This window comes from Harpia harpyja, chromosome W (assembly GCF_026419915.1).
Source record: "Harpia harpyja isolate bHarHar1 chromosome W, bHarHar1 primary haplotype, whole genome shotgun sequence".
NCBI classification, from domain to species: Eukaryota; Metazoa; Chordata; class Aves; order Accipitriformes; family Accipitridae; genus Harpia; species Harpia harpyja.
The window spans coordinates 35,609,227-35,630,359 of record NC_068968.1 but is presented as its reverse complement, the minus strand read 5'-3'; the positions used below and the strand labels follow the sequence as shown (position 1 = coordinate 35,630,359).

The following is a 21,133-nucleotide window of genomic DNA, read 5'->3' as shown; positions in this document are numbered from 1 at the left end:
TAAGGACCCAAAGGGGTATCGATGGGCTTTTGGTATAGCTGCCTTGGAGACGGAGGGCACTGAACAGCTGTCTACCCTGCCTGGTCTCTCTCAAGACCCTTCGATTGTGGGGTTGCTGGAGGTTAAAGGACAACAAGTGCCAATTGCTACCATGACGGTGCACCGGCGGCAATATCGCACCAAACGAGACTCTCTGATTCCCATCCACAAGTTGATTTGCCAACTGGAGAGCCAAGGAGTGATCAGCAAAACTCGCTCACCCTTTGATAGTCCCATATGTCCAGTGCGAAAGTCTAATGGGGAGTGGAGACTAACAGTCGACTATCGTGGCCTGAATGAAGTTACGCCACCGCTGAGTGCTGCCGTTCCAGATATGCTAGAACTTCAATACGAACTAGAGTCAAAGGCAGCCAAGTGGTATGCCACAATTGACACTGCTAATGCATTTTTCTCCATTCCTTTGGCAGCAGAGTGCAGGCCACAGTTTGCTTTCACTTGGAGGGGCATCCAGTACACCTGGAATCGACTGCCCCAGGGGTGGAAACACAGCCCCACCATTTGCCATGGACTAATCCAGGCTGCACTGGAAAAAGGTGAAGCTCCGGAACACCTGCAATACATTGATGACATCATCGTATGGGGCAACACAGCAGAAGAAGTCTTTGAGAAAGGGAAGAAAATAATCCAAATCCTTCTGAAAGCTGGTTTTGCCATAAAAGAAAGTAAGGTCAAGGGACCTGCACAGGAGATCCAGTTTTTAGGAATAAAATGGCAAGATGGACGTCGTCAGATCCCCATGGATGTGATCAACAAAATAGCAGCTATGTCTCCACCGACTAATAAAAAGGAAACACAGGCCTTCTTAGGTGTTGTGGGTTTTTGGAGAATGCATATTCCAAATTACAGTCTGATTGTAAGCCCTCTCTATCAAGTGACCCAGAAGAAGAATGATTTTAAATGGGGCCCTGAGCAACGACAAGCCTTTGAACTAATTAAACGGGAGATTGTTCATGCAGTAGACCTTGGGCCAGTCCGGGCAGGACAAGATGTTAAAAATGTGCTCTATACTGCAGCTGGAGAGAATGGCCCTACCTGGAGCCTCTGGCAGAAAGCACCTGGGGAGACCCGAGGCCGACCCCTGGGGTTTTGGAGTCGGGGATATCGAGGATCCGAGGCTCGCTATACTCCAACTGAAAAAGAGATATTGGCAGCATATGAAGGAGTTCAAGCTGCCTCAGAAGTGGTTGGTACTGAAACACAGCTCCTCTTAGCACCCCGACTGCCAGTGCTGGGCTGGATGTTCAAAGGGAGGGTCTCCTCTACACATCATGCAACTGATGCCACGTGGAGTAAGTGGGCCGCACTGATCACACAACGAGCTCGCATAGGAAACCCCAGTCGCCCAGGAATTTTAGAAGTGATCATGGACTGGCCAGAAGGCAAAGATTTTGGAATGTCGCCAGAGGAGGAGGTGACACGTGCTGAAGAGGCCCCGCTGTATAATAAACTGTCAGAAAATGAGAGGCAATATGCCCTGTTCACTGATGGGTCCTGTCACATTGTGGGAAAGCATCAGAGGTGGAAGGCTGCTGTATGGAGTCCTACACGACAAGTTGCAGAAACTGCTGAAGGAGAAGGTGAATTGAGTCAATTTGCAGAAGTGAAAGCCATCCAGCTAGTGTTAGACTGCTGAAAGAGAGAAGCGTCCAGTGCTCTATCTCTATACTGTCTCATGGATGGTGGCAAATGCCCTGTGGGGGTGGTTACAGCAATGGAAGCAGAGCAACTGGCAGCACAGAGGTAAACCCATCTGGGCTGCCGCACTGTGGCAAGATGTTGCGTCCCAGCTAGAGCATCTGGTTGTAAAAGTACGTCATGTAGATGCTCACGTACCCAAGAGTTGGGCCACTGAAGAACATCAAAATAACGAACAGGTGGATCAGGCTGCCAAGATTGAAGTGGCTCAGGTGGACCTGGACTGGCAACATAAGGGTGAGCTATTTATGGCTCAGTGGGCCCATGATACCTCAGGCCATCAGGGAAGAGATGCAACATATAGATGGGCTCGTGATCGAGGGGTGGACTTGACCATGGACACTATCGCACAGGTCATCCATGAATGTGAAACATGCTGCAATTAAGCAAGCCAAGCGGTTAAAGCCCCTGTGGTATGGAGGGCGATGGCTGAAATATAAATATGGGGAAGCCTGGCAGATTGACTATATCACACTCCCACAAACCTGCCAAGGCAAGCGCCATGTGCTTACAATGGTGGAAGCAACCACTGGATGGCTGGAAACATATTCTGTGCCCCATGCCACCGCCCGGAACACTATCCTGGGCCTTGAAAAGCAGGTCTTGTGGCGACACGGCACCCCAGAAAGAACTGAGTCAGACAACGGGACTCATTTCCGAAACAGCCTCATGGACACCTGGGCCAAAGAGCATGGCATTGAGTGGGTGTATCATATCCCCTATCATGCACCAGCCTCTGGGAAAATTGAGCGATACAATGGACTGTTAAAGACTACATTGAGAGCAATGGGGGGTGGAACTTTCAAACATTGGGATACACATTTAGCAAAAGCCACCTGGTTAGTTAACACCAGAGGATCTGCCAATCGGAGTGGCCCTGCCCATTCAGAACTTTTACGTGCTGTAGAAGAGGATGAAGTCCCTGTAGTGCACATCAAAAATATGCTAGGGAAGACAGTCTGGGTTACTCCTGCCTCAGGCAAAGGCAAACCCATTCGTGGGATTGCTTTTGCTCAGGGGCCTGGGTGCACTTGGTGGGTGATGCGAAAAGATGGGGAAGTCCGATGTGTGCCTCAAGGGGATTTGATTGTAGGTGAGACTAGCCAGAATTAAACTGTATGATATTAGTTGCTATATAACCCTGCTACTGTATGTTATCATTACTATAATTGTTATATGCTATATCCATAGTACTATAGTAAGAATCACTTAGATCAAGCAAGAATGAACTGTGATGAAACTGAGCAAAGCGCAGTAGTGATGGAACCAGAACTGACTCCAGCATGCAACAATCCAACGGTGCACACCATCCTCCTGCTGCGCCCAAGGTCACCTGCTCATCACACTGCACTGAAGCCCAATCCTGCTCCGCCGACTGAGAGGACTTTGCACCATCCCTCCTGCCCAGAAAGACTGGTATGACAGATGGAGCCCAGAGTCGGGAACTAAATGAACTCAACGAACATTTTATGAACACGACCCATGAACTAAAGGAATGATATCTCTGCGTGTGTATACATATATACATATATGTATATATCATTTTTCATGTGTCTCAAAGGGACGGAAAAGGTGATGATGATTGACCAGGATGTAACTGAAGGTATGGGAACTGAGCATGACGTCAATGGTATAGAATAAGGGGTGGATACTGTCCTGGTTTCAGCTGGGATAGAGTTAATTGTCTTCCTAGTAGCTGGTACGGTGCTATGTTTTGAGTTCAGTATGCGAAGAATGTTGATAACACTGATGTTTTCAGTTGTTGCTCAGTAGTGTTTAGACTAATGTCAAGGATTTTTCAGCTTCTCATGCCCAGCCAGCGAGAAAGCTGGAGGGGCACAAGAAGTTGGCACAGGACACAGCCAGGGCACCTGACCCAAAGTGGCCAACGGGGTATTCCATACCACGTGACGTCACATCTAGTATATAAACTGGGGGGAGTGGGGGCGGGGGGAATTGCCGCTCGGGGACTAGCTGGGTGTCGGTTGACGGGTGGTGAGCAATTGCACTGCGCATCGTTTGTACATTCCAATCCTTTTATTACTGCTGTTGTCATTTTATTAGTGTTATCATTATCATTATTAGTTTCTTCTTTTCTGTTCTATTAAACCGTTCTTATCTCAACCCACGAGTTTTACTTCTTTTCCCGATTCTCTCCCCCATCCCACTGGGTGTGGGGGGAAGTGAGTGAGCGGCTGCGTGGTGCTTAGTTGCTGGCTTCGGTTAAGCCACGACAAGGATGCATAGACAACATTGCTGAAGATTTGAAGAAACAAGTATTAGAACCAATTACACAGCGTGGGAGGGTTGCTATGCAGTTGGATGAAAGTACAGATGTTTCTAACGTGTCTCAGCTTACGGTATTTGCTAGATTCTGTTTCAAGAATGAAATACACAAAGAACTACTTTTTTGTGAGCCACTAAAGGAAAAACGCACCAGAGATGATATATTCCTGACAGTAAATGACTTCTTTAATAAAAAACCAATGCTTTGTGGAAAAACTGTGCAAGTGTAACCACCGATGGAGCAGCTGCTTTGACTGGAATAATAAAAGGATTCCGGGGTAAGGTTACAGAGATAGAACCACATGTGGAACTCATCCACTGCCTCATTCATAGGCAAGCTATTACAGCAAAGATGTTGGAGCCAGAAGTGCACAAAGTGCTACACAATGCCATCAATGTGGTTAAGTTAGTAAAAACAATACCTGTAAATAGTAGAATCTTTACAATACTTTGTAATGAGATGTGGAGTGACCATGGAAATCTTTTGTACCACACAGAGGTTCGCTGGTTATCTCATGGCAAAGTGCTTAAAAGAGTTGTTGAACTTAAAGCTGAGTTGCGCATTTTTCTTTCACAAAAAGACAAGTGTTCCAAATTTGCTGACCTTTTCTGTGAGGACAAGTGGCTGCCAGTAGTATGCTACCTAGCACTTATTTTTTAAAAAATAAACACACTTAATGCCTCCCTTCAAGGTGAAGGTAACGTTTTAACAAGGCGTGAGAAAGTAACTGCTTTTCAAAAGAAACTCATGCTATGGAGAGAGCATTTTGAAAACAGCTTTTTGGAAATGTTTCCATCATTATGCGACTTTGTTGCTGAAAATGATGCAAGTGTGTCACCTATAAAAACTCTCGTATCTGTACACTCAAAAAACTTGGAAGCAGAATTTCCTAACCTGTTTAGAAATCTTCCAAATGAAGAGTTTCAGTGGGTTTTGTACCCATTTGTTAAAAACATAAAAATGCAACACTTTCCGATTAGTTTGCAAGAACAACTGATTGACATCATGGAAGATGGAAATTTACTAGCCATATTTCAAGAAGAACCTTTGCATAATTAGTGGATGGGAGTGATAAATGAGTGTCATGATTTAATAAGCACAGCCAATGATGCACTTCTTCCACTTAGAGCTACTTATCTTTGCATCTTTCCCTCTAAATAGTCTTCAATTAAACAATGAGTTTCAATCCATGCTTTGGTTCTTTCTTTCTTGATCTTTAGCACTAAAATGCTGTTTCAGGCAGCAAATCTATTTCTACAGCACAGTGAACTCCAGATACTTCATTTTCAGCCCTGATGTATGACACAACAGCATTCACATCAGTCACTGTGTATCTATCATCTTCCACATTCAGTTAGTGAGGTTGGATTATAGCAACAGCCGGAAATTCCACACAGTGTGCAGAAGCAAGTATCTTTGATGGAGGCCAGGAAGGAGACATTTGGCTGAAATTATTCCTTTGAATTATGGATCAAATTATCATCTCTTGATCTCTGGCTTGCCAATCTCCTTACATCTGAATTATATTGAGGGAAATTTTAAAATTATAGAGATCCCTGCAAGCATTCACTTCCAGTGCATCAAGTCTTTAATGCCGTCTGAGAAAAACTTAACTCCTTAAATAAAACTTAGCACCTAAAGGACTAGACTGGCACTTCAATAACAACATAATGCACTGCCACATAAGGGAACATGGCCTTTGCCAACTGTCCACCTGAAGTTTTGTAACTTGCATAGCTGTACAAAGACTATGTTTTACAGAATGAGATGGTGTGAGAATGTAATATCTGGGGTTCCTGTTAACAATTGACTCCATGGATACTTCCTGATATACTTGCATGTTTATGCATATGTGAGAGTATCTGTGTCGCTTCACTTTAGAGAACAGATCAACCTGCTCCCACCAGTGCAGAAAGATAGGGGACGGCGGTTTCCCTTCAACATTTATTTAAGTGTGCTCCTGTGACTGTATCAATATAAGGGACTGATTTTGATAGGTCCTCCAGCAATCCCCACGTTGGATACTTGCCAAAAGGCCAATTACTTACACTGGTGTTTTAGTAATTATTCCATCAATGCTAACAACAAGGGAAGTACTAATACAGATAGATTGGTGGCATTTGAACCACTGTCATCTAGGTGTGCTTTGAGAACTGTTCAAAAGTTTTAGTAGCAGAGACACAGCTAACTGAGCCCTTGGCATAATCCTCAGCAAACCCAAATAAAGGAAAACAGCACCATCAATCTCCTGTCTTACTATTTTGTTAAATACCTGTACTTGCCCTAGCTAATACTGTAACGTGTGAGTACAAGAAGCGAGGAGTCATCAAAAAAAATGCTGTAGGATTAGCATGACAAGCAGTGATCATCCGTTTTGCACTGTCTAAATCCATCAAACCATCTATGAATCCTCCTCTGGATGGAGAGTGTTCCACTGTACCACTCAGCAGGGATTTCTGCATTTTGTTTGTCATGTGAGGATGCTGTTCCTTGTTTAGATTCTTTCCTTTTCCCAGATGAACAATGTGAGAAAATGAAGCCTTTCGCTCCCACAGTAATAATCCAACATTTGAATCACAGAAGGATAACACCTTTAGCAAAACAAAAGTGTTAAAAAGGCTAGAGAAGATATACTACTTATCATCATAACGCACTTACCATGAAGAGATCAAACTCCTCTTCACGCCGAGCAATCATCTGATTCAGAGTCTCATCATCAGGAACTTCATCTTCTTCCTATTTAAATAGAAAAAGGCATTAGAAAAATACAAAGCAATGTCCAAAGAGAGGCAACCATTTGCATTGAGCCACTGTTGCACTGATATCTCTCTCTCTCAAAAGGAGTGTGAAATGCTCAAATGAAAACTAAAAATTTGAAAGTGCCTAGCTGTTCATCGATTCAGAAGTAACACAAAATAGACTTAATCAAAGAGACAATTAGGACTTCTTATCACTTTCATACATTGAGAATGAGGAAGTGAGCAAACATGCAACCAGGAAATTTTGGTTTGTGTTTTTTTCAGGGTCACAAGCACAGTTAGTTGTCAGCTTGTTTTTCAGTTAAAACATACACATTTCCCTTCTGCTGCTCTACAGCACTCCCCCAGTAATAGCATTCTACACTATGAGGTTGACGTGCGGAAACAGACTCCACAATCAGTGAGATTGTAAAGTAGGTATGTTCATTCAGCGCTGGGCAGCACGGGGGGTAGTCCCACCAAAAAGTCGTGCGTGCCCGACTCGGCAGTTCGCTTCAAGTTTATACAGTCAAGTGTTACATATTCACAATATGCCTATACATATGCATGACCTATCCCCGCTTCATATTAAAAGTAGCTCCGAGAGGTCATTTCCATAGTCTCCTCTCAACTGCGCTTGCGCAGTGCTTCTTTATGGTGGTCGTCTGGTGGTCGCAGAGATGAAGATAGATGACTCCTCTTCGTCACCGCTGGTAACCTCTTTTCTTGCGCAGGCTCAGTGGTTTCTTGGCATTCACCCAAGCTGCAAGACCAGTCTTAGCTGGCTCTTGGGGCCAGCTCCTGCTTCTTATCAGGAACTGTCTCTGCCTCATTGGCTGGTTCTTGGGACCAGCTCTTCTTATCAAGGACTGTCTCTACCTCAGCTAATTTCAACAATGTAAGCGCTAAACATCATCTTTCATCCCCCTTTATTACGTCTACTGAGATTCTTTTGACTCCCCTTGTCTCAAGGTCTTTACTGTCAAAGCAGAAGGAAGGAAAACGATCCTGAAAAAAAAATTTTCCTAGAAACAAAGCCTGCCCAATCCATATTTCCGTAGACCACTGCCCACTGACAAAGTGAGATGTGAATCATAGAATATCTTGAGTTGGAAGGGACCTATAAGGATCATCGAGTCCAACTCCCTGCTCCTCGCAGGACTACCTAAAACTAAACCATATGGCTAAAAGAGTGTTGTCCAGATGCTCCTTGAACTCTGACAGGCTTGGTGCCATGACCGCTTCCCTGGGGGGGGCCTGTTCCAGTGACTGACCACCCTCTCAGCGAAGAACCTTTTCCTAATGTCCAATCTGTACTTCCTCTGATGCAGCTTCATTCTATTTCCTCATGTCCTATCGCTGGTCACCAGAGAGAGGAGATCAGCACCTCCCCCTCCGCTGCCCCCCTTGAGGAAAGTTGTAGACTGCGATGAGGTCACCCCTCAGCCTTCTCTTCTCCAAGCTGAACAAACCAAGTGACCTCAGCCACTCCTCATAAGTCTCGCCCTCGAGACCTTTCACCATCTTGGTCGCCCTCCTCCGGACACACTCCAATAGTTTGATGTCCTTCTTATATTGAGGCGCCCAAAACTGCACACAGTACTCGAGGTGGGGCCGCACCAGTGCAGAGGGACAATCACCTCCCTCGACCGGCTAGTGATGCTGTGCTTGATGCACCCCAGGACACAGTTGGCCCTTTTGGCTGCCAGAGCACACTGTTGACTCATATTCAACTTGCCATCAACCCAAACCCCCAGATCTCTTTCCACGGGACTGCTCTCCAGCCTCTCATACCCCAATTTGTATGTATAACCAGGATTACTCCGTCCCAGGTGCAGAATCCGGCACTTGCTCTTGTTAAATTTTATACGGTTGGTGATTGCCCAGCTCTCTAGTCTATCCAGATCTCTCTGTAAGGCCTCTCTACCCTCGCGGGAGTCCACAGCTCCTCCTAGTTTAGTATCATCGGCAAACTTACTTAATGTACATTCGATTCCTGTGTCCACATCATTTATAAAAACATTAAAGAGCACTGGCCCTAAAATTGAGCCCTGGGAAACCCCACTGGTGACTGGCCGCCAGCCTGATGTAACCCCATTTACTACAACTCTTTGAGCCCAACCCGTCAGCCAATTGCTCGCCCAATGTATTATGGACTTGTCTAGCTGTATGCTGGATGTTTTGTCCAGAAGGATACCGTGAGAGACAGTATCAAAAACTTTGCTGAAATCCAAAAAAACCCCACATCTACTGGCTTCCCTTGATCAACTAGATGGGTGACCTTGTCATAAAAGGAAATTAAGTTAGTTAAGCAGGACTTTCCCCTCGTGAACCTGTGTTGGCTATGACCAATGACCGCATTGTCTCTCAAGTGTTTTTCAATAAATCCCAGAATAACCTTCTCCATAATTTTACCAGGCACTGAAGTGAGACTGACAGGCCTGTAATTACCAGGGTCTTCCTTCTTACCCTTCTTGAAAATTGGGACAACATTTGCCAGCTTCCAGTCGTCTGGGACCTCTCCAGACTCCCAAGACCATTGAAAAATAATGGAGAGAGGTCCCGTGATAACATCGGCCAGCTCTTTCAGTACCCTGGGATGAACCCCATTGGGCCCCATAGACTTATGTGCATCCAGCTGGAGCAGCAAGTCTCAAACAACTTCAGAGTTGGCTGGGAGTTTATCATCCCCCTAGTCACAGTCTTCCAACACAGGGCTCCGGAGGTCCCAGGGCCCATCATCGGTGTTGAAGACAGAGGCGAAAAAGGCATTAAACATCTCCGCTTTGTCTGCGTCCCTATTTGTGAAGTGACTGACCCCGTCAAGCAATGGACCAATGTTATCTCTGATTCTCCTTTTGCTATTAACATATTTTAAAAAGCCCTTTTTGTTGTCCTTCACAGTGCTGGCCAGCTTAAACTCTAATCGAGCTTTGGCCACGTGAATTTCTCCCTACAGTGGTGAACAGCATCTCTGTAGTCCTCCCGTGTCGCCTGTCCTTGCTTCCAATGTCCGTACACTTTCCTTTTCTGCCTAAGTTCTAGAAGAAGATCCCTGCTCAGCCAAGCCGGCCTTCCGCCCTGCTTGCTTGACTTCCGACACTTTGGAATTGCCTGCTCCTGCACTCTTAAGAGATGGCTCTTAAAAAGTGACCAGCATTCATGGACCCCAATACCTTCAAAAGCAGATTCCTAGGGGACCTTACTAACTAGCTCCTTCAGCAGCCCGAAGCCTGCTCTCCCCATATCCAGGGTCAAAGTTTTGCTGGCAGTTTTTCTCCTATCGCCAACAATTTGAAACTCAACTACTTCGTGTTCAGTGTGGCCAAGACAGCCACCAATCACCACTTTGCCCACGAGTCCCTCTCTGTTTGCAAACAACAAATCTAGGAGGGCACCTTTCCTAGTCAGCTCCCTTAGTACCTGCACCAAGAAGTTATCTTCAACATGCTTCAGGAATTTCCTGGACCTGTTTGTGTCTGCTGTATGATATTCCCAGTTGACGTCTGGGAAGTTAAAATCACCCATAAGGACAAGGGCAGCTGATCTAGAGATATCCCTTAATTCCTTGTAGAATAATTCATCGATGTCATCGTTCTGGCTGTGTGGTCGATAGTAGACTCCCACAACAACATCCACTTTATTTGTTTTCCCCTTAATCCTTACCCAGAGGCTCTCAACCGTGTCATCGCCAACTGCAAGTGCCATACAATCCAACCCCTCCCTTACATACAGCGCCACCCCCCCCCCCCCCACCGCCTCGCCTGCCCTGCCTATCCCTCCTGAAGAGCCTATAACAGTCCATCATGGCACACCAGTCACAGGACCCATCCCACCAGGTTTTGCTTATGCCAATGATGCTGTAGCTCTGGGACTCGGCCAAAGCTTCTAGCTCCTCTTGTTTATTCCTCATGCTGCGCGCATTAGTATAGAGACATTTCAAATGTGCTCCAGTGTACTCAGCACATCGTGGAGCAGACCGAAGGACCTCGCTAGCACACTGTCCCGCAAACATTGGCGTGCCATCCCATGGCTTATCTGTAGTGAGCCCGGTTTTATCCCTTTCCCCTTCAAATCTAGTTTAAAGCTCTTTCAATGAGCCCTGCTAACTCTTGCGCAAAGATCCTTTTCCCCCTTTGAGAAAGGTGTACCCCATCTGTTGCCAGCAGGCCTGGTGTCGTGTAGACTGACCCATGGTCAAAAATCCCCAAATTCTGCCGGTGGCACCAGTCATGGAGCCAGGTATTGATCAACTGGGTCTTCCTGGTTCTTCCAACAACATTCCTTGCAACTGGAAGGATAGAGGAAAACACTAGTTGTGCTCCTGATCCCTTAACCAGTCATCTCAAGGCCCTGAAGTCTCTCTTGATCGCCCTTGGACTTCTTATTGCAACTTCATCGCTGCCTACATGAAAAAGCAATAATGGATAATAATCCAAGGGCCGTACCAGGGTAGGAAGTTTTCTCGTAACGTCTTTGACCCAAGCCCCAGGGAGGCAGCAGACTTCCCTAAGAAGTGGGTCTGGTGAAGATCCGTCTTTTTGACAAAAAGTTATTTCATAAAATCAAAAACATTCATTGGCAAAATAAACCAAAACTCTAGGATTCAACTGAAAACATAAATGTTGAAGAGCTATGGTGCCCATATTTAACATGATCAGGCTCCATAATGCTCAGTTCCTCTCTCCAAATACAGCAACTATTTTGAAAGTACATGGCATTTTAAATTTCATAACAGGACAGGTAAATCAAAGCTACAAACTTTAGTTTGGTTCCCACATAAAAACCTTAAAACATTTACTGAATCTGTGTTACAGTATATTGTAAACCTACAGTTAAGGGTTTGACATGACAATAAATGTTTTGTACTCACTAAAATGGAGGTGGAGTAGAATGCAGTATATAGTACCTCAAAATTAACTTTCTACAGTCTTTTATTTTCAAAATAATCAAAAGAGGCCTGCATCTATATCTATGCATCCCATTTTCCTTCCATTGGTAAGATTTCTACACTTCAGGAAAAAAGTATGATTACCACTTCAGCTCTCACTAAATACTCGTGTAATTTGTAATTCGAACATGAAATAAGTAAAGCAGTTAGAAAAGTGATAGTGTTCTGGCAGCATAAGCTCTGGAACTGTTGGTTCCCCTCCCCACCAATATTTCATACATTCAATATTTGGAAAAAGCTAGCTGTTCTTTTTTTTAAAAGAACTCATTAAATATTTTGTGGGTGTGCATATACTTGAACGCATGTGTGTATGGGAAGAAATGAAAATTAGAAATGGAGGGGAATAGAAGAAATTTGAGAGTTAAAAAAACCCAACACCAACGAAAAAATCACATGCATAAAAAGCCTTCATTAAGTAAACTATTAAAAGCTGCCCCAAAAATCCTGCAAAAGAATACAAGAAGTACAAAATATTTGGATTCCGAACTAGTGAAACTCTCTCTCTTCCTCTCAATGTGTGTGCATTTACGATCATCTTGAATTACTCAATAATATTTTTTCCTTCAATTTTATCATATTTTTCTGTAAACCCAGAAATGTGCAGACCTAGAAGAGAAAGCATGTGTAATTTTTAAATCTAGTCTAGTAAAAAATGTCTAGTAAAAAATGCAAGCGAAAATTGTGAGAAGTATACGACAAATAATACTGATGCAACATATCACATATTAAGCTGTTTTAACTGATGACACCTTCAGTACCCTCTTTGGGAGCATTCCTAGAATACATTTTCAGAGAGGTTTCAATCCTAAAAAAAGGCATGTTTGTAACTGAATGATAGGGAGCAGCAACATTGCTTTTAATATATGTCACACTGGAAAGAATTGTATGAACATGTGAAGTAATGGTATAAGTCAAACCTGTATCACAGTGAATGTAAAAAATGTATTAGCTTTATTATTTCACAGTTTTAACTGCTTTCAATGCAATAGATTTAATGACTACTGAAGGAATTTCTTTTAATATGGAAAGATTCTGGCAGATATTCACAAAGGTTTTGCTTAAATTTTATTAAAATAGTTAAGTATTTTGAAAGCCTAAAATAAAGAACTACAGATGACAAAACCTTTCAATAACCTAAGACAACTCATTAAGCCACAGAAATTATATCAGGATCTGACAGTTATTCTGTTTAAGCTGAGAGGTGTGTTATGCATGCAAAAATACTGTTATCTTAATTAAGATAGTTAATTGTTTTGTTGAATTGTTTGGAGGTGATATGAAAATTAGACTCCTTTAAGGAATCACGGAATCACAGAATAGTTGAGGTTGGAAGGGACCTCTGGAGATTGTCTAGTCCAACAGCCCCCCCCCCCAAACAGGGTCAACTAGAGCAGGTTCCTCAGGGCAATGTCCAGTTGGGTTTTTAATATCTCCAAGGACAGAGACTCCACAACCTCTCTGGGCAACCTGCTCTAGTGTTTGACCACCCTCACAGTAAAAAAGAGGGTTTTTTTCTTATGTTTAAACGGAATTTCCTGTATTTTAGTTTGTGCCCATTGCCTGTTGTCCTGTCACTGAGAAGAGTCTGGCTCCATTTTCTTTACTTCCTCCCATCAGGTATTTAGACACACTGATAAGATCCCCCCCCCCCCCCCGAGCCTTCTCTTCTCCAGGCTAAACAATCCCAGCTCTCTCAGCCTCTTCCTTATGTCAGGTGCTCCAATCCCTTAATTATCTTAGTGGCCCTTCATTGGACTCACTCTAGTATGTCCATTTCTTTCTTGTAGTTGGAAGCCCAGAACTGGACACAGTACTCCAGATGTGGTCTCATCAGTGCTGAGTAGATACTTGGTATAGGCTCAGTTGACTGATGCCTCCCTTGACGGAGCTTGTTCCTCCTCAATTGTTCCCAGGTCACTATACCTGTTCTGTAATTGCAGATCTGCAGGCAGAGAAGGAGTCTTCCTTCTGTTGCCAGAAGTCAGAAGCTTCAGGTCTTCCCTGACACAGGAGTCTCCATCTACTGGTCATAGGATTACATGATAATTTGGGTTGGAAGGGTCCTCAGTAGGTCATCTAGTCCAACCTCCTCCTCAAAGCAGGGTCAGCTACGGGATTGGACCAGGTTGCTGAGGGCTTTATGCTCCTCTGCGCACAGCCTCTAAATGTACCTCCTTTGCATCATTTGCAAGCTTTTGCCTCTGTAGGGTCGCTGAAGACCACCTCCTGCCCATCCTTCCCCATGCTACACAGCTGTATTGGGAGCCTTGCGGAAGACATTGTATTCGAGGAGTTAGGGATCTTGAACAGGCTGTCTGCTCTATTGGGGCTCGTACTTAGGGCTTGAGAAGCCTGTATGTTATTAATATAATCTGTAACTTACAATATATCTTTGCTAAAGGTAAGCTGTATGTGGATCAAGGGGTGGAATGTAGAGATCCTGACTGAGAAACCATTGCACGTTTAGGAGTTAGTGATCCACATAACAGTTAATGGGAGTAGACCCAGGCCTGTGCTGCGCTGCACGTACAGCTTGGCTTTCAGGCCTGTGTTGTGATGCACAAATTCCTTGGCCACAGGATAAACTCAGCCAGCTCATTGTAACAGAGGAGCCTGCAGGCAGCTCCACTTGGTATCGTGACTATGCCACCTGCATGGCCTCGCCTTTATCTAAAAGTGCAGCAACAAGTTCTCATGAGAATATCCTTTAGGAATAGAGTTGCTTTCTTGTAATGAAATTATATAATAGCTTGCAGTCTCAGGCAGTCCCAAGCTGCACTCAAACTGCACTCTTGCCTACCAGTTATATAGCTGCTTCCCAAGCACCAACTGAAACATCTTCTCTTTGATTGTTTTTAACTGCCTTACCTCATTTTCTTCCTCATGTTCTAATATAGCCTGTAGAAAAGCCCTCCGCTCATGGCTTGAAGATTTCTGATCAAACATTCCAGCCTGAATAACTTTTTGATCTACATTCAGTTTATACTTTGCAGCAGCGAGTATCTTCTCCTCCACACTGTTCACAGTGCACAGTCGCAGGACTCGAACCTCATTCTGCTGACCAATTCGATGAGCTCGGTCTTGGGCCTGCAAATCCTATTAGGCAAAGAATATGGAATGATGCGTAACGTAACTGTGCTACACAAATCGCTCCCTGCTTAAAGGACACCGTAATGTTGGGTTTTGTCAGCATAACAAAAAGAAGTGTTCAAGCTACAGCCCACCACAATTCATCTAGCTCATTCCTGATTATCCTCCTTCTTGGGAGTTCATCAGACCCAGGCAGGCAAACTGGAGGGAAAAAAATATGTGCATGCTCTGTACAATGTGAATGCAGTAAGTCAAACACTGCTTGAAAGTATGTGCAGTAAGTGACCAAGATAGGCCACAGTATGTAATTCTTCTCTGCCACTCAGAGTTCATGGCCTTTCAGGCCAGAAAGGAACCCTGAAGTAAAGCGACTCTCTAGTCCAGGTACAAGAACAGTGGCAATGACATAACTAGGTATATATTATAAAGTCCAGATATAAACCTGTGTATCTAAAGCAAACCACTATTTCTGAATATCTTAAATGCATTAGTAATTTTATGTATTGGGTCTGGCTAGAATGGAGTTAACTTTCTTCATATCAGCCTGTTGGGGGCTTGTCCGGGATGGTGCTGTGATATGGATTTTTCACCAAAAGAGTGTTGATAACACAGCAATGTTTTGGATATTGCTGAACAGTGCTTGCACAGCGTCAAGGCCTTCTCTGTTTCTCACTCTGCCCCTCCAGGGAGTAGGCTGGGGGTGCACAAGAAGTTGGGAGGGGACACAGCTGAGACAGCTGACCTGAATTGGCCAAAGGGATATTCCATGCCATATAAAGTCATGTTCAGCAATAAAAACTGGGCAGTGGGGTGTGTGTGTGTGTGTGTTAGCTTCCAAGGTAGAGTAGAATAGAATAGAATAGAATAGAACAGAACAGAACAGTTCAGTTGGAAGGGACCTACAACAGTCATCTAGTCCAACTGCCTGACCACTTCAGGGCTCATCAAAACTTAAAGCATCTTATTAAGGGCATTGTCCAAATGCCTCTTAAATGCTGACAGGCATGGGGCATCAACCACCTCTCTAGGAAGCCTGTTCCAGTGTTTGGCCACCCTCTCGGTAAAGAAATGCTTCCTAATGTCTAGTCTAAACCTCCCCTGACTCAACTTTGAAACATTCCCACGCGTCCTGTCACTGGGTACCAGGGAGAAGAGATCAGCACCTCCCTTTCCACTTCCCCTCCTCAGGAAGCTGTAGAGAGCAATGAGGTCTCCCCTCAGTCTCCTTCTCTCCAAGCTAGACAAACCCAGAGTCCTTAGCCGCTCCTCACAGGACATGCCTTCCAGCCCTTTCACCAGCTTTGTTGCCCTCCTCTGGATGCATTCAAGTACCTTCACAACCTTTTTAAATTGTGGGGCCCAGAACTGCACACAGTACTCAAGGTGAGGCCGCACCAACGCTAAATACAGAGGGATAATCACCTCTTTTGACTGGCTGGTTATACTGTGTTGAATGCACCCCAGAATGCGGTTTGCCCTCTTGGCTGCCAGGGCACGCTGCTGACTCCTATTGAGCCTGCTGTCAACCAGCACCCCCAGATCCCTTTCTGCAGGGCTGCTCTCCAGCCACTCCTCTCCCAGTCTATACTTGTGTCCAGCATTACTCGATCACAGGTGTAGAATCCAGCATTTGTTCCTGCCATTGATGATTGCCCAATGCTCCAATCTATCCAGATCCCTCTGCAAGGCCTCTCGTCCCTCAAGAGAGTCAACAGCACCTCCCAATTTGGTAGCATCAGCAGACTTCCTAAGGGTGCATCCAACTCCTGCATCCAGATCACTGATAAAAATATTGAACAGAACTGGCCCTAGAATTGAGCCCTGAGGAACGCTGCTGGTGACCGGTCGCCAGCCAGATGTAGCCCCATTCACTACAACCCTTTGAGCCCTGCCCTTCAGCCACTTCTTCACCCAGCGCACCGTGTACCTGGTCATCTCACAGTTGGACAACTTGTCCAGAAGGATGCTGTGAGGGACAGCATCAAAAACCTTACTAAAATCCAGAAAAACTACATCCACTGCCTTCCCTTCATCCACTAGGCGAGGCACCTTATCATAGAAGTATATTGAATTAGCTAAACAGGACTTTCCCTTTGTGAACCCATGTTGACTGTGCCTGATGCAATCATCCCATTGTCCTTTAAATGCCTTTCAATAGCACCCAGTATGATCTTCTCCATAATTTTTCCAGGTACTGAGGTTAGACAAACAGGTCTGTAGTTTCCTGGGTTTTCCCTCACACCCTTCTTGTAAATTGGAATAACATTGGCTGGCTTCCAGTCAGCAGGGACTTCCCCAGACTCCCAAGACCTTTGGTAGATGATCGAGAGGGGTCCTGCTGTAGCGTTCGCTAGCTCCTTCAGTACTCTGGGATTAATCCCATCAGGCCCCATGGACTTATGAACATTCAGCTGATACAGCTGGTCCCTTACAATTTCAGTGTCCACAAATGGAAAGGTACTGTTCCCGCAGTCGTGGTCCTCCAACTCAGAGGACCGGGCAGCCCAAGGTCTATCATTGATATTAAAGACTGGGGCAAAAAAAGCATTGAATGCATTGAATGCCTCTGCTTTTTCTTCATCCCTATTTGTCAGGTGACCATCTTCAACAAGTATCTGTCCAATGTTTTCCTTGGACCTCCTCTTACTATTAGCATACATAAAAAAGCCTTTGTTGTTGTCTGACACAGCTCTGGTTCAGCTTTGGCCTTTCATGTCTTCTCCCTGCATATGTGAACCACAGCTCTGTAATCTTCCTGCGAAGCCTGACCTCGCTCCCAGAGATCATACAATTTCTTTTTCCACCTGAGTTCCAAGAGGAGTTCCCTGTTCAGCCAAGCTGGTCTTCTGCCCCGCTTGCTTGACTTGCGACGCCATGGGATTGCCTGCTCCTGTGCTGTTAAAAGGTGGTTCTTAAAAACTGACCAGCTCTCATGGACCCCTAAGCCCTCAAAAGCAGATTCCCAGGGGACACTGTTAAGTAGCTCCCTGAGTAGCTTAAAGTTTGCTCCCTTGAAATGCAGGGTAGCAACTCTGCTGACCTTTTTCCTCGTTACACCGAAAATTTTAAACTCAACCATTTTGTGATCACTGTGGCCAAGACAGCCACCTATCATCACATCTCCCTCGAGTCCATCTCTAGTCACAAACAGCAAGTCTAGGAGGGCATCTTTCCTATTTGGCTCACTGAGTACTTGTGACAAGAAATTTTCTTCCACAAACTTCAGGAATTTGCCAGGCTTGCTTGTCACAGCAGTATGATATTCCCAGGTGATGTCTGGGAAGTTGAAATCTCCCATAAGGACAAGGGCTACCGATCCAGAGATTTCTCCTAATTGCCTATAGAATAACTTATCAGTGCTATCATCCTGGCTGAGCGATCGACAATAGACACCCACAATGACATCTGCTTTGTTTTCCATCCCCCTAATCCTCACACAGAGGCTCTCAACCACATCACTGCTAACTGTGAGGGCTGTACAATCAAACCTCTCCCTTCCTTACATACAGTGCAACTCCTCCACTTTGCCTGCCCTGCCTATCCCTCCTGAACAGCCTGTAGCCATCCATCCCAGCGCTCCAGTCGTGGGACTCATTCCACCAAGTCTCACTAATACCAATGACAACATGGCTCTGGGAATGGACCAACGCTTCCAATTCATCCTGTTTGTTTCTCATACTGCGTGCATTGGTGTACAGGCATTTCAGATGTGCTCCTAAGCCCTCCATGCTCCCAGGAGCAGCATAAATGTTCCCACTAGCATTGCCAGCCTCAAGCGATGCCGTGCCAACCCTTGGTTTACCTTCGGCAATCCTCTTAGTATTCCCTTCCCCCACTGATTCTAGTTTAAAGCCCTCTCAATCAGTCCTGCCAGCTTATGAGCAAAGATGCATTTCCCCCATCGGGACAGGTAGATTCTGTCAGGCCCCAGCATACCTTGTGTCTCGAAGACTCTTTCAAGGTTATAAAAACCAAAAGTTCTGGCAGAGGCACCAGTCCTGGAGCCAGGTATTGATGTCTTGGGCATGCTTGTTTCTTCCAATGTCTCTTTTATATCTTTCCTTTACTTATTAAACTACCTTTAGCTCAACCCAGGACTTTTCACCCTTTTGGCCTTCTGATTCTCTCCCCCATTCCGCTAAGGGGCTAGTAAGCAAGAGACTGTGTGGGTGCTTAGCTGCTGGCTGGGGTCAATCTGATGCCAGATACAGAAAATCCTGTGGTAGATTAGAAAGTCCTGTTTTAAATTAAGTTAGTTAGCCAAGATCATTCTGATCTTTTCTATTCTTCCTGTTTAATGGTGCCTCACCTGGAGCACCAATTCTGATCCTTTCCATTCTTCCTGATTGATGGTGCGTCCCTCTTGGCAGGAAAAAGAACCACTGATCCGATACAGAGCAACTTAGCGGTCAAAGTGAGGAGGGGATACCTCCTCAAACGACCACCGAAGACCCCCGTGCATGTGGAGAAGGCATCTGATGTGTCATGGTTACATAATCCTATGCATATGCATTAGATAGATAGTTTCAATATGTACTAGGTAGGAGTAGTTTAATAAATTAGATGCAATTGTTACTGTATAAAAGGGACACACCTGATGAATCTGGTGTGCTTGATTTGTGGAAAGTCCACCGAGCACCCTGCACAGAATAAAGCAATATCTCTCCTGAGTGTGTGAGATTGGTCTATTGCACACCGGGTAATGAATCCGTTTTTAGGACAACAGATCCACCACAATGTGGGGCACCAAAAAGGACTGTGGTGGGTTGACCCCAGACAACGGCCAAGCACCCACACAGCCACTTGCTCGCTCCCCTCTCCTGTGGGATGGGGAGAAAATAGAAGGAAAATGAGAAGAATGGTTGATCGAAATAAAGACAGTTTAATAGGTGAAGCAAAATCTGTGCATGCAAGTAAAGCAAAAGAAGGAATTTATTTACTATTTCCTTTTGACAGGCAGATGTCCAACCACTTCCTGGAAAGCAGGACCTCAACACATATAACAGTTGCTTGGGAAGACAAACGCCATGACCACAAACGTCCCCGCTTCCTCCTCCTTTCCTTGAGCTTTTATTGCTGAGCACAACGTCATATGGTATGGAATATCCCTTGGTCAGTCTGGGTCAGCTCTCCCGGCTGTGTCCCCTCCCAGCTTCTTGCCCACCCCCAGTCTACTCGTTGGTGGGGCAGAGTAGGAAAAATCAAAAGCCTCCTGGCTGTGCAAGCACTGTTTGGCAACAAACAAAACACTGGTGCATGCATTATCAACACTGTTTTGGTCACAAATCCAAAATACAGCACCATATGGGCTGTTATGAAGAAAATTAACTCCATCCCAGCCAGACCCAGCATAGACTCTAGTCCGGGTACAAGAACAGAGGCAACAATATAGCTGGATATATATAATAAAATCCTGCTATAGAACTGTGTATCTAAAGCAAATCACTATTCCTGAGAATCTTAAATGCATTAGTAATCTTAGAAATTATTTCATCTGCTGCATGAGCTTTTAACTTTGAATGGAGAGCCATTTATTAGTGCCTTATGATTAAAGGGTGAACAAAGTTATACCAATGAAACAGAAAACGCAGACTGTAAGACTCTAACTTTGAGGATTCCCTGACACTCAGAAAAACTATATACGCGGACACAGTATCACTTTACCGATTTAAAACAAAACACTACTTGATTGTAGCAGTTTGCCTTACCAATTCTTCTCAAGCAGCATTTTATGATATACTTTCATTTCACTGTCAATCTTCCCAAATTAAAACACAAAGCCTAAAAAAGCACAAACAATTGTTTCCATATTACATGAAGATAATTAAATAAAAATAACCTGATGAGGATTCCAATCACTATCAAAGATTATAACAGTGTCAGCAGCCTGGAGGTTCAAGCCCAGCCCTCCTGCCCTTGTACTCAGCAAGAAGATGAAGTACTGTGAGCCAGGTTCATTAAACTTCTTCAGCAGGGCAGCTCGATCCTCTGATTTTGTTGTACCTGAGAAGAAATTAAAAAAGAAATAAAAAGAAACCCTATGACAAAGATCTTCTACTGAAATAATTTAAAAGCAATCTTAGTTGTTTAAGGCACATGTGGAAGGGAAATTTTAGCTCACTTGTTCTTTGCCATCTCAGCTATATTTTCTATAATACAGACGCAAACACTAACCATGGATGTTTCAGCCAACTGTCTACAGCACTTGGGAGGAGGGTTCCCAAACTTTTATTTTAAGTAGGCTTGACATTTCAAAAGGGGACTTTGAAAAGATGCAACTATCTATTTGACAACATTTTATGACTGACAAGT

At 44.6% G+C, this 21,133-nt stretch overlaps 1 protein-coding gene and 1 long non-coding RNA gene across 4 annotated transcripts in view; one reads left to right on the top strand and one right to left on the bottom strand.

Moving 5' to 3' along the window:
- LOC128136234 (probable global transcription activator SNF2L2) overlaps window positions 1–21,133 on the bottom strand; it is a 249,047-nt gene that overhangs the window by 112,495 nt on the left and 115,419 nt on the right. For all 3 annotated transcript variants that reach the window (XM_052775473.1, XM_052775474.1, XM_052775476.1), the window contains exons 26-28: window positions 20,661–20,824; window positions 14,600–14,827; window positions 6,701–6,778 (exon numbers count right to left, since the gene is read on the bottom strand). In XM_052775473.1, the coding sequence (XP_052631433.1) occupies window positions 6,701–6,778; window positions 14,600–14,827; window positions 20,661–20,824 (470 nt within the window). The remainder of the gene's footprint in view (window positions 1–6,700; window positions 6,779–14,599; window positions 14,828–20,660; window positions 20,825–21,133) is intronic.
- LOC128136262 (uncharacterized) overlaps window positions 1–21,133 on the top strand; it is a 75,042-nt gene that overhangs the window by 31,599 nt on the left and 22,310 nt on the right. The gene's annotated exons all lie outside the window — the stretch shown is intronic.